This window comes from Quercus robur, chromosome 2, assembly GCF_932294415.1.
Source record: "Quercus robur chromosome 2, dhQueRobu3.1, whole genome shotgun sequence".
NCBI classification, from domain to species: domain Eukaryota; kingdom Viridiplantae; phylum Streptophyta; class Magnoliopsida; order Fagales; family Fagaceae; genus Quercus; species Quercus robur.
Genome location: NC_065535.1, coordinates 17,378,693 through 17,392,888, shown reverse-complemented (window position 1 = coordinate 17,392,888; position 14,196 = coordinate 17,378,693). Strand labels below are relative to the sequence as shown.

The following is a 14,196-nucleotide window of genomic DNA, read 5'->3' as shown; positions in this document are numbered from 1 at the left end:
TACTTAGGTAATTCATTAGGTTAAACTAATCTGATTTAAAAGGGATCCAAACAGAACAAACATAGAGGAATGATCTGGGATGCTTGGAAGAGTGTTTATATGCAACTTCTACTTAGGGCACATAATTGGTTGGTTAAAGTAGAAGCTCACAGGCTTCTTTATTTTTCCTCACTAAGTAATATATTTGCATGTGTTAAACCTAGATCTCGTAATTAACCTAAATAACTACTTAGGTAATTCATTAGGTTAAACTAATCTGATTTAAAAGGGATCCAAACAGAACAAACATAGCGGAATGATCTGGGATGCTTGGAAGAGTGTAAATATGCAACTTCTACTTGGGGCACATAATTGGTTGGTTAAAGCAGAAGCTCACAGGCAAGAGACAAAAGTTGAAAAAAAAATATTGCAATTGAGACATGAATGTAAAGCACACTATATGCATCATGGTCCAACTGAGCTTGTTCCAATGGGAAGTTGCTAATCAAATCATTCAAGGAAAACCTTTAGGAATACTGGCTTAGAGGAAATAGATAACAAAATTTCAACGCAGGTCAACACATAGATAAGTGTGTTTATATGCCAAGGGACTCATGTCATTCACTTGAAAGATACTAAATTGAAATTCATTTAGAGTATGTTACAAAAGTAGAGTCGGATTGGGATCTGCTTATTTTGCTGAAACTGAAAATTTTTTGTTGAAAGTACTGTAGATAGAGGTAAAAGTTAGCTGAAATAATACAGTGGAACTCATAAATAGTATCAAAAAGTGCAATAGGGCCCATGAATAATAGTAAAAATAAGCCAAATAGTAAAATAAGCTAGCAACTTTCATCAATCCAAACACACTCATAGTATATAATTAAAGGTGCAGTCAGTGAGAAGCGATAAAGATGGGTACACAAGTTTTCTAGGATCATGCACTAATGCCAACCTATGTATTTCATAGATGAGAGCTGGCATGGGACAAGACTGTGGGAATCATAATTCATGCCGACCGGAGCTAACACCATTAGTTATAATGCAGTCAAGTGGGATATGATATTATACAATTGTGATGGGTGACCACATTATAATAGTTGCTCTTTATCCATGCATCATCAATTAATGTCTTAAAGACCTAGTCAAACTTACAAGGTGTTGAATATTAATGGGGGATCCATAGATGCACCTCCAGGTAGGTTGAGATATCTCAATTCCACCCAAGAATCTATTGATTTCGAGCTGTGAGAAGCTTAAATAATTTTAGTGTTCACATAACAAGACCAATCTACACAAGAAGACAAGCAGGGGGAAGGAAAAAAAAGAGAGAGGGGGGGGGGGGGGGGGGGGATCAATAATCCCAAGATGCCTAGTTTTATTTTTTACACAAGAAATTTCAACATGAAGCGAACACTGACAAAAAAAAAAACTAAAAAACCAAACCGGACTTGGGAATTTAGTCAGCTTGGTTATTTGGCTTTTTCTATGTTAGATTATCTCCAATCTGACGCTCTTGATCTTCAAGAAATGAAGCATATGACAATCATATCTCATTCAATCCTTGAGGATTTCCTCATAAAAGGAAAAGTTCTTGGCACCAACCGAGCCACCACCTTCCATAATGCCATTTTCAAACTCAAACTGACATTGCTTCCAAAAATCCGAATCCCATATGTCAGACAGAAAAGCATTCTCCACGTTGAAGTCGATATCAAAGTTATGTGCGTTATTTTCCTCAGAAGTGATTGCCACGAGATTTGATGAGTCTTCGTCTACAGAGGTTGCTGGTGCCAAATCAGTCTCTGGATTTTCGACTTTAGGCGTTGGTGGAGCAACTAAAACCTCTCTGCAACTTGTTGCCTTTGTCCCAATAGCTGAACTGGACTTCAATGTCGGAGATTTATTAGTTAGTTTGGTCTTGGTTTTCTGCTTCTCTTCTATAGAATGCTTTGACTGTTCTCCTTTCAACTTCTTTCCTAAATTTGAGTTCCAATAATTCTTGATTTCATTGTCTGTTCGTCCTGGAAGTCTCCCAGCTATTAGGGACCATCTACAAACACCAAAAAAAAGGTTCAATTTTCACATAATACAGAGAGAGAGAGAGAGAGAGAGAGAGAGAGAGAGAGAGAGGGAGAATGATGAGAAAATTAAGACCTGTTGCCTAATAGGTTATGAAGCCTGATGATGAGGTCCTCTTCATCAACTGATATATTACCCCTTTTGATATCAGGTCTCAGGTAATTAAGCCACCTTAGCCTACAACTTTTTCCACATCTTTTTAGACCTGCACAAAATAGTAACTATAGTTTTCACTTTTCATGGAGAAACATATAAACCAAAAGAAACCCAATTTGTTTCATAAAAGAAATTATTTCTTCTTCCAAAACTAACTTACCTGTTTCCTTGGGAATGTTTCCCCATTTTCCTTCACCATGGGTTTTGATGTAATCAGTGAGAAGTTGGTCTTCAAGTGCAGTCCAAGTCCCTTTGTTCAGTCCCTCTTTAGTGCAACAAGGACTTCTACCCATTTGAACACAAATACAGACACAAAAAACACTTTCCTTCTCTCTCTCTCTCTCTCTGAAGGAGGTGTGCCTGATCTTAAATTGGGTGTTTGATTAGTGTTTTCTAATGACCAATCATGCCCTGGTCAATCTTTAATGCCCTAAGTTGGATTAAAAAGCTTAAATGCCCACGTTACGAGAATGCCTCGCATGTGAGTCTGAGTGAGTCGTCATGGAGTGGTTTCAATAAGTCCAAATGTGTAGTTGTAAAAACAAGTTAGGTAAAAAAGATTGACACAAAGAGCATATCTTAATGATTGACACCTTTTCTCAAAAAAAAAAATAATAATAATTGATTGACACTTCATATAATTTTGTATTTTTCATTGAGAGTTAAAACATGTGAGATTCAAATTTTCCCTACACATTATATAGTAGAAATAATAATAATAATAATAATAATAATAATTAAAAGCCAAATTAATTTCCCAAATAAGATAATCTTTACTGAAATTTCTTTCCACTGACATGTACTGATATACATTATATTCTCAAATCAAAATTTAAGATAGCATACCATATTTTATATTTTCAATACATTGGTTCCAGTTATTAAGGGTCTGTTTGGTTGTGTTGTTTAAACAATACAACACGTATTTTCACAACATTTTTTCATATTCACGTATTTTCACAATACTTAAACAACGTTACTAGAACAACATAACAAAATGGTCCAAAATTTGTAAAGATGTGTTTTTGAAACAAGAGGACAATGAAATTTATTATACAAGTATCTCTCATAAACATTTATCTTCAAAAAAAAAGTTCCTCAAAATCATTAATATCAAAATCATTTATATTGGAAAGTTTACTGTACAAGAAGTGTTACATTTTTTCACATTTTTATAACAACAAATCTTAAGTGATAAATTATTCCTGATTCTAATTTGAACTCATTACTAAAATTATTTTTTTGTTTATTTTTCAATAACAACCTGACACTTAAAATTTGTTATAAAAATATTGTAAACATAACATTTCTCTCTTTATATATCTCTCATAAACATATATATTTTTTAAATTAATTATTAATAATATCCAGATTTCACCAACTAATCAGACATGGCAAATCTCTAAAGTCGTTAACAGATCTCTCTGCCCTTCTTAGGGATCCTAACTTCTGTTCAGAAAAAGCATCTTGTCTTCGTGGCCACTGGTTTAGCTCTGCAATTTTTTTTTTTTTTTAAAGTTTAGTCTTCTGTCTCTTTACTTGTAGATAGATTTAAAAAGGTGGTTAAAGTTGTAACAGCCTTTGGGCTCAGGATTTCTATAACATATACATATCTGTAACGATGTGTAGTGTTTCTTTGTTGTGATGATCATAAAATTTATGCTTGCTGCTAGGACCAAAAAAAAAAAGATTTGTTTCGGATTGGTCAGGCCGTTAGATGTCAACAAAATAGCAAAATTTCTTTATTTTTTTTTTCTCTTTCTTAACAATTAAATTAATCACAGACATAGTCAGAATGATCATTTTGAAAATAAAATCAAGCTTGGTGGATCAAAATGAAAATTCTCAAACTTAAATGACCAAAATAAAATAATCCCAAGCAATTTTTTTTTTTTTTTAAGAAGAAATAGTCCCAAACATGAAGTGTAAAATTTAGTCTAATTTTTAATAAAAGTCATGCAATAGTTATGGATTTAGAATCCTGTGTACTAAGGATAATTCCATGTTTTCAATATCCTATCCATTTGTCAAATAAGAATATTGAATTTTATTGTACTATTAGTATTGAAACCAACATTCAGGCCAAAATGGGGTTTTACCCATTTCTCACAAACTTTCTTACAAAATGTCTCAAATCTGAAATTATTTAGGGATATGCCCCCGTTTTTTAACTTGACATTTAGGCCAAAATGGTGTTTTACCCTTTCCTCACAAACTTTCCAGCAAAATGGCCCCTGTCAGAAACTATTTAGGGATATGCCCCTGTTTTGAAACTCGATTTTTAGAAAATCAAGTTTCAATGTAAAACTCGATTTTTGGAAAATCGGTTACAGCGAAATGAAATTTTAAAAAAAAAAAAAATTGTGGAACTCAAGTTTCATTCAAAGAACTTGAGTTCATGGAACTAGAGTTCCACTTGAATATTTTCAAGGAACTCGAGTTTTACACTAGAAACTCGAGTTCCATGAACTCGAATTCCTTGAATGGAACTCGAGTTCCACAATTTTTTTTTTTTTTTTTTAAGTTTCATTTCGCTATAGCTCAATTGTCCAAATATCAAGTTTTACATTAGAAACTCGATTTTTAGAAAATCAAGTTTCAAAACAAAGACATATCCCTAAACAGTTTCAGACATGGGGCATTTTACTAGAAAGTTGGTGAGAAATGAGTATTTTGCCATTTTGGCTCAACCTTCAAGAACAATACACAAAGGATCACGCTGAGAGAGACAAGATTGGTTGCAGTGCAACTGAAACATATTGGTAGTGCAAATAGCGCACACAGAGATTTTGTGGAGGATGCGTGCCTTGCGGGTAGTTTGATAACTTTGATTAATAATTCATTATGTGAGAATCGAGACTACAGTAACACTAATAGTCGCATAAATGGGCGTGGTTATGGCTTGTTCTTTTTTTTTTTTTTTTTGGACAGAATTATTATGGATTAATGTTCTGTTTCTTTTTTTCTTTTTTCTTTTTTTGAGAAAAATGTTCTGTTTCTTTAATTTGACTACCAAGTACCAAGTACCAAGTTTTTTTCTTGACTTAAGATTTTATTCAGCACATTGTTTTAGACCTGCCATGCCCACCAAAAAAAAAATACCTGGAAAAATAAATCATGTAACAAAAATCCTGGTACATGATTTTTTTAGCATTTCTCTAATTATATATAGGTCATAAACATATAGTAAATCAAGGCGGTTGTCATATCATATGTATCGCTTTCCACTGTCCACACAATCAATTATTATACAAATTAGAAATATATTTGGAAAAAAATTTAGGATTACACTATTATAATTTTGTCATAATTTTGACGTAACAAACTGTGAATAGTGAAGAAAAAGTGATAAATGTATATAAAAGTAACATACAGTCAGTCACAATCTACTACATAGGATAGTCGCGAAAAATAGTTTGGCAAAGGGTGTAATTCTAAAATTGCCTATATTTTCGTCTATACTAGAAATTTCTTTTGACAGATATAGGATAAAAATTTCAATCCATAACGTCCATTCCATGGATCTTTAGTTCAATGGTTGCTAATTTTATGAGAAAAAATATACACGTCCGCTCTATTTGTTTCAACAATGATGTTTTCTAAAAAAATGAGTCATTTTCCAAAAAAACATTTTCTAAATAACTATCTCATTTTCCTATGTTTGATAACAACTTTAAATGAGTTGAAAAACAATCCCATAACTTCCCTTATTTAGTTTGCTGTAAGATAGAGTTGTTTTCTAAAAAAATTTTGTGGAAAACTATCTCTTAAAATAAGTCATACTTTTTATGTTGACTAAAAATAATTTTTTTTTAACTCATTTATTTTAATGCTACCAAACATTGAAAAATACAAAAAACTATTTTTATATAATTTTCTATTGAAACAAACAAAGCGGTCATCCTCTTTATTATTTCTTTATTATGCATAAGGTAAATTGTTGGGTGAAAGGTCACGGATTCCATAATCTAATCCATCCCCGGCCATAGATTGCATATTTATATGAATTGATCAAAAAAAATTAAAGAAAGAAATCTTTTATTTCCTTTTTACGGGGGTTAATGTTGATAGATAACTTCATTCCTACTCGCATCAGTTCAGTGTTTATAGTACATACTACAGATCTAATTAATGCATTGCATGCGTTACTTTTTCTTTTTTAAAATACAATTAATGGACCAATGCCACCACGGTTATTATTATTTTTTTTTTTAAGGAAACAGTAATACTTAGTAGAATACAGGAATACAAAATTAGTATATAGAGTTTTTTAAAAAGCCTTATAATATATTATATAACCAGAGTACTACTATAAAGATACAAAAAGGTCTAACTTTTGTAATAGTAGCCTGGGGTTATAAGAACTGAAACTCTAATACACACAACCAATGTTAGATAAACATCCCTATATTTTTTTTTTGAAGAAACAATAATATTTTATTAGAACACACAAATACGAAATTAGTATATAGAGTTTTTTAAACAGGCTTATAATATATTACATAACCAGAGTACTATTACAAAAGGGCCTAACATTTGTAATAGTAGCAAAGGTTTATCTTTACTATTACTAGGGGTGGCAATTTTTATCCATATCCATGAACCCGCCCATTACCCACCTTATTTAGATAAGTCTTAACCCAACCCATTTGAATATTTGGGTTAAATGGGTAAAAACCCGTTTGGTTATTTAATTAGATGGATCTAAATGGATAAATCCACTAATAACTACTAAACCCATCTAAAATTTAAATTTAAATAAACCCACAAAAACCCAATAAACCCTTCTAAAATCAAACACACTTTACCACCTACTCTTTGACATTTCGTACGATTTCTCATCATCCAAATAGACTCGTAACAAACACAAAACCAAAAATAGCACACGATCACATTCTCGGCAACCAAACAAACACTACAGAACACAGCCGATGACCTTGAAAATCAGAAAATCACTCATCCAAACTAATAACAAAATATTAAAAAAGCAAAAACAAAAAATCCAAATCCAAATCTTTCTTTTGTTAGGATGGATACTGAGGACGTGGACGATCTTCGTGAAGTAGTGAAGGTAAATGACGAGGGTGGTGCCGTGAGCGGCGGCGGCAAAGGAGCCGATGAACATGAGCGCCCAATCGAGGTTGTTAGCGCAAGCGAAGAGCCTGGAGAAAGGCACGGCGGCCGGAGGCGGCTCAATCTCCTCGGGCTCATTGATCTCATCCTGCTCAGAGAATTGGACCATCGCCATCCTTGAACTCAGAGATCGGCTCAATCTCCTCGAGCTCGACAATCTCGTCCTGCTCTGAGAATTGGATTGTCGCCATCCTTGAACTCAGAGATTGGCTCAATCTGCTCGAGCTGCTATGCCGCCATGTCTGCGCTCTGGTCAAGGTACGGCAACAGCAAGCTCAAATCCCTTTCTTTTGTTTCAGGCAAGCTACACGTCTTCATGTTTTCTTCTTTTTATTAAAAATTTACGCTTTGTTTGGATTCCAAGAAAGCTAGGAGAGAAAGGAAAGTTTAAATGAGTTAGAAAAGTGTTTCAACGCTAATGCGTTAGTGGCAATATTAAAATTAAATGGGTTAAATGGGTGGGTTACTGATTAAATGAGTTGGATGGGTAATGGATAATTAATTTATATATAAATTGGTCATAAATGGATAAATGGGTAATTATACACCCAATCCATTTATGACCCAACCCGCCCATTTGCCACCCCTTGCTATTACATAAACTGAATTCATTTTCCTTTATCTTTACAAGCTCCTACTTGTTTATAGGCTTTTTCCTCTACCAACGCGTCATCTATAGACTTTTCGTACGCCGACCACAAACCTCTCCCATTTAATTAATTAAGTATATAGATTAAAAAAAAAAGTTAAGTAGAAAGTAGAAACATTAATTCAAATAAAAACACTTATATAATAATGCAGGTGTTTGTTTTCTATGTGAGTTTACAACCGCACTATGATACAAGATCAAGGTATTCAGACACTCGTCAAGGTTTGGGCAAAAAGGTAGTATATCTCTTAAGTCTGCTTTTCAAAACAAGGTGACACAACAAAAGATACATTGAAGAAAAGCGAACAAATAGCATAAATAGGGTGAACACAGCTCCATAGGTAACACTACTACAACAACAAAAATTAAATAATATTTTTTTTTAAAAGCCCCAATTGACATTAGCGATTATGGGACTACGGAACTAAAATTTCGAACAATCACAATCACATTTTCTAACTCCTTTGCAACTAATCTATAAAAGGGGAAAAATCATCAAATAACTTAATCAACTGCACAACCCAAATCAAAACACAGCATTCACTTCTCTCTCTCTTTTTTTTCTTTCTTTTTTTTTGGAGAGAGAGAGAGGATATGTCATCGGATGAGAGAGAATTGACAGCGTCATTTTGGCCCAATCAATTAATAGCTCATCCTTAGAGATGGAATGAGATGAGAACTTTGATCTTTGAGTTTTGTGAGAAATGAGTGAAAGGAAAATTAGAGAAAAGTAAGGAAAATATGAGAAAGTATAGTAAAACCAAATAAATTAGGGTTTGTGATTAGTTATAACAAATAATTCAAGTTTTTTTAGTGCATTCTCTCTCTCCATTATTTTCTTCTATATATTTTCTCATGTATGTTATCATGGTTCTATGTATCACATTCTCTAACATTATAGTCAAACCAAGCCTTTGCTTGGTTTAATTTCATGTTATACACTTGTTTAAGATTTTTCTGTCTAAAAGGGTTGTCTCCAATTTAAGAGAGGTGATTGATAGAAAATTTTGTATTCCTAATTTTGAGAGGTTGAATTCAAATCAAAATGCATTACTTGGACAAAGAAAGCTTACCATTGCACCAAGTTCTAACCTCTAAATCTCTATTTAAAATAAATGTTCATCAATATATCTAAAAGCATTTGTGATCAAGTTTCACATGTTTATGACTTAGTGTGAGTTTGGATAGCGCGTTTCTAGTGTGTCTGCGTTTTTTTTTTTCTGTGGGTTCCGTGCATTGTTCACAGGACCCACAAGTACGAAAAAATGCATATCTAATTTTAAAACTGGGTCCTACGGTACTATTCACACCTTTAAAAATTATTTTATTACAATGTTTTTAGTTTTCAGCAATAAGCGGTATCCAAACAAACCTTTAATGTCCGTTTGGCATTGTTTTCAGTTTTCGTTGTACTATTTCAGCTATCTTTTAGCTTTTTTTATAGAACTTTTAGCAAAAAAAATTCAGTTTCATTTAAATAAGTTGTTTCCAAATAAATACTTAATGTAAGAATTTGTGACTTTGTCTAGAATGCGTAACAATTGATTTATCAAAAGATTCCAACAGTCTATGCTCCAAATCCATCAAAATATAATCTCTTTCTACAATTTGTGAAATGTCATCTAAAATAAATAAGGGTTCGGTTAATGTGTGCCCTCATCAATTTTTGGAAATATTTTTTCGGGAATTGAAAAAACTGTCAATACTTTTTTAATTCTCGAAAAAAAATTTTCAAAAATAATTTATTATTGTATGTCCTTAGAGCACATATTAACAAAATCCAATAAAAATAAAAAAGCAAAATAGCAACACGTGATGTGTGACATCAGTTACTGTGCCAATTATCCATTGGGCCAGCGTAGCGTTTGAGTAAACTTCAGGTTCTGTACTTTTTTGGAATTATAATCTAATTAATATTTGTGGTTTTGCACTTTTTAGAATTATTGTCTAATAATTTCTTTGAACAACTACAAACAGCTGTCACTACTGTGTTTATTGTTGTCACTACTATAATTATTATAATTAATTATTGCAGTAATTATTTACTTTGTGGGTAGGTTTTTTATTTTTTATTTTTTGCTGAGATACTTTATGGGTAGGTTTAGACTTAAGAAAAAGAGCTCTCGATTGGTTGGACCTTGGAGTTGACTAATAATCTTCACCCGATATTGCCGGGGAGCTTAGAGACAAACCGAAGATGCCGGGCTTAATAAGTAGCTCAACTCCTCCACATTAATCATGGTTTTTATTTTTTAATAATGCCCACGTTTCGAATGCACCATTTTTTTAAGTGTAATACTGTACTAGTGAATCAGATCGAGATCGTCGAGGAGCAAGGACAACCGTGGGTTCCATTTGACTTCAGAGTATTAGTCTAGTGCTTCGAATCCTTTCAGATGTTATCACTTAATTTCTTAAGGATTTTGCAGGTTCTTAGAGATTGAAAATTTAATAAGAAATTGTTTTCTTAGAGCATTACTGAGGATGGTTTGGCTGATCAAGAAATGATTCGTTTTCTGCAATAAAGTAATTCGAAAATTGTTATATAATAGTTAGATATTTTGGTCAAAGATTTACTAGTGCCAGTGTTTTGTTGCATTGAACAACCTCTCTTCAAAATAATATAGACCTTTCCACTACAAATGAACTTTTAGCTAAAGCATTAGATATATGTTATTACTCTAAATTATTCATGATTTTTGTTTTTATAATTTCATAGGAAATGAAGAATTTGAACCTTAGACAACGGACATTTTTATTAGAAATATTAGAACCTTAGACAAATTATTTGGGAAGTTTGTTTACCATTAGGAAAACTCAAAGTACAGAATTCCCAACTTTATTTTTTCAACTTTCACGGTTCATTTGCTATCTATGTGTTTCGGCATGATCATTTTTTCCTGAGCCACAAAAGGCCCAATCTTGAAAATCCAAACCTGTTAATCAACAAAACTTTGGAAAAATAACCTAAATCATGGCATAGGCAGAGAAACCTCATTCGATAGAACAAAAGATAACATTTCAAGAAGGAACCTACAAAGGGTCCAATGGTCAAAGACTGGCCCCAAATTCAACGTCGGCTCAAGCATGAGATAAGTAGGCAATTTTATCTTGGATCTCAAAAAAAAAAAAAAAGAGAAGTAGGCAACCTTGTAAGGCCTCTAAATTTTTACCAATAGAGATGTCCATGTACCAATAGGTGTATTAATTAAGTCTCAAATATTCACCAATAAATAAAATCTAATTTTTTTTAATCAAAGAAAAAATAGAAAAAGAAAAATATTTTCATTGGATGAAACAATAACTATTCGTTTTTCTCAGTTTTAGAATGTAGAACTCATTAATCTCCTACACACAAATATTGAAAAACACATTAATTTTCTACTAGTAAATAAATTTTTACTCATATTTTATTTAGAAATATTATCCGTTTGAAAACAGTTTATTTAATTGAAATTGAAAACTTTTTACTGAAAATATATCTGTAGATAAAACTAAAAGGTAACTTAAATAGTATCAAAAAGGTGCAGTGGAGCTTATGAATAGTAACAAAAATAAGCTGAATAGTAAAAAAAATAGATTTTTAAGCCATGCCAAACGCACACTAAATATATAATTTTATTAAAATTTTTAATCATAATTTTTTAGTATTTGGTTGCTTCACTCAATAAATTGCCTTTATTTTAGTTGTATAGTCATTGAGTAATACAATAATTTCATTTTAATTTGTAATTTTCCATCTGAAAAAATAAATTTTAAATGAAAAAAAAGACAAAAATTAAATGAATCTTTTATTAATATTCAAAATATAAAAATAAGTACCACTTAAATTAGTCGCCTTTACGTCCTGCCCAAAAATGAGCCATAACACACAATTGTATCCAACCCAAGATATTCATTGGGTTGCCTAGCCTACAACCCAATCATGCAAAGTGTCCAACTGACTGAAAAGCTCTCAAAATATGGAGATTTGATTGGAAGGGGAGGGAGTGTCATTATGGTTGTCTGCCACACTCCTTTGGTGTTGTGTTTGTTAGGAAGTAGTAGTACATGCAGCACCAACAAGGACAAGACAAAAGTTAGCTACAGCATGCATGTCTAGCCCTTTACGAACCCTTAAGCTTATCACCAAGATAAATTGGCCTCTACCAATATTTATTACCCTAAACTACCGCCATTTGTTTTTACTAAAGTCAACTAATCTTTAAAATTAGTCACATCACGGTTCCATTTTGTCGAGCAAAGGAATTTTTCCTCTCGAAGTTTAAACCACAAGCAACTTTCGATCGTTCAATGATTACTCATCTCCCCAATCTGCCGGGGCGGAGCTATGCTGCCCAAAATTCTGAAAATTTTTTAAATATATATATAATTATTTTAATGTTTTCAAAATTTAGTCTATAAAAATAAGAGTTAGTTCTCTCAAATATTTGAATTACTTCAATGATGCTCTTAAAAAAATAATTTTTGTAATAGTTATAAAAATATAATTTTAATTTTTGCAATTCTATTTTTTATTATAAAATATACGCTTATATCTATCAAATATTTGATAAAGTTTGGCATTAAACATGTTTGAATTTATCTTTTTTAACTCGTTATATAGCGATTAACAAGTCATTAACTCATTAAAAAAATCTTATCACTAAAACTATACATGAAATGTGTTTTTCGTTGCCACATAATAGGTTAGAGCAAAATAACTTCAAATATGTTTGGAGACTAATTTATTCCACCTAGTTTTGGATTATTCATATTTTTGAAAATTTTATTAGTTCAATTGAAAGATTTCTTACTTACTTTAGTATAAAATTTAATAATTTGTATTTAAAATGAAATTTTCTAAGAATTTTACTATGAAAATGGAAAAAATGAATTTTATTTTATGAAAGATCGTTATTTAACATAATTTTGATTGAAGATACTAAACTTTTTTTTTCTTTAATTGAGTGTGTGTATATATATAACTTATCAAATAGAAAAGTGTGTATATATATATGTGTGTGTATATATAATAACAAAATCTGTGTGTGTATATATGTATGTGGGGTTGTCTTGATAAATATATTAATACTGCAACTTAACCCTCCAAACAAAAATTCCTGGCTCCACCCCAATCCCCAAGGTTGCTATTTCAAGCCATTTGAACCAAAATATGGGAGAGTGTGTACCATGGGCGGGAATCAACCTACATGTCCTTATAATAGAAGGAGAACCCAATGGGGAAGAACAACACAGAAACACAAGGAGCAACCACACAATGAGCTGAGCTCCAAAACTAAGCTTTTCAAGAACAATCCATGAATTAATTATCATATCGCATCCTCCATCAAAAGCCAAAAACTACTCTACTCTGGCCAAGATATCCATAAAACCTAGAAAAATACATGAGCTTCATAATCTATGACCTGCACCATTCGAGCTCACTCTCTCCCACAAAAAAACCCACTCACCTGTTTGATTTCTTTTATGCTTCATAATCCATTTTATGTTTTACCAATTCCAATATGTGATGTGTATGATTTTTTTTTTTTTTTTTTTTTTTTTACATTACAAATTTTATTTATTTGGTTGGAAAAGAAAAAGGAATATGTACAAATTATAATGAGTGTCACCTAATTAAAGTGAAAGACAAAGATGGACAAAATATTTTTATTTGAGGTTGACTACACGTTGTGCCCCCACACAAGTCTAATTTTTTTTTTTTTTTTCCTTATCTTTTTGAATGTTTCTCGTGTAACTCGGGCAAGGTTGGCGCCTATCTAACTGGGTCTCAAGGGCCATAAAGAAAATATTCTCACATTCAATAATGTATAATTTGCACAATTAAATATAAAAAGTGACAGTGTATACCGATGGAATAGACTAGTGAATAGTGAGTGTATGATAATCATTACTTAAATATCATAAAGTACTTAAGGAAAAAGAAGAGAGTAGTTTTATAATCACAAATTATTTCACAATTTTTTTACCACAACTTTAACGTGACAAATTATGAGTGGTTAACTATCACTTACATATGAACCCACCATTTTTTCTTTACCAATTATATTCTGCCATATCATAGTTGTGATAAGAAGTTGTGAAAAATTATGTGATCCTAGACTTTTCCAAATGAAGAGGGAAGTCGAAAGTGGGATTAATGATTTTGAACGCAACATTTTATCTTACTCGTGGAAATAACAATGACAAGGTAA

At 31.9% G+C, this 14,196-nt stretch overlaps 1 protein-coding gene across 1 annotated transcript; it reads right to left on the bottom strand.

The window, feature by feature from the left end:
- Positions 1 to 1,140: 1,140 nt before the first annotated feature.
- LOC126712705 (transcription factor MYB123-like) lies at positions 1,141 to 2,657 on the bottom strand. The gene is made up of 3 exons (XM_050412151.1): positions 2,378 to 2,657; positions 2,137 to 2,266; positions 1,141 to 2,032 (listed from the first exon to the last, which is right to left on the bottom strand). Exons 1-3 carry the CDS (start codon positions 2,508 to 2,510, stop codon positions 1,537 to 1,539), a joined length of 759 nt encoding a protein of 252 aa, XP_050268108.1. The 5' UTR covers positions 2,511 to 2,657; the 3' UTR covers positions 1,141 to 1,536.
- Between the last annotated feature and the right edge of the window lie 11,539 nt (positions 2,658 to 14,196).

Excerpts from the sequence above, each read along its gene's own strand:
- LOC126712705 (XM_050412151.1), bottom strand. The coding sequence starts at position 2,510 with ATGGGTAGAAGTCCTTGTTGCACTAAAGAGGGACTGAACAAAGGGACT. Across the intron at positions 2,267-2,377 it reads AAACATTCCCAAGGAAACAG|GTCTAAAAAGATGTGGAAAA; the intron begins GTAAGTTAGTTT and ends TATTTTGTGCAG. Across the intron at positions 2,033-2,136 it reads CATAACCTATTAGGCAACAG|ATGGTCCCTAATAGCTGGGA; the intron begins GTCTTAATTTTC and ends TGGTGTTTGTAG.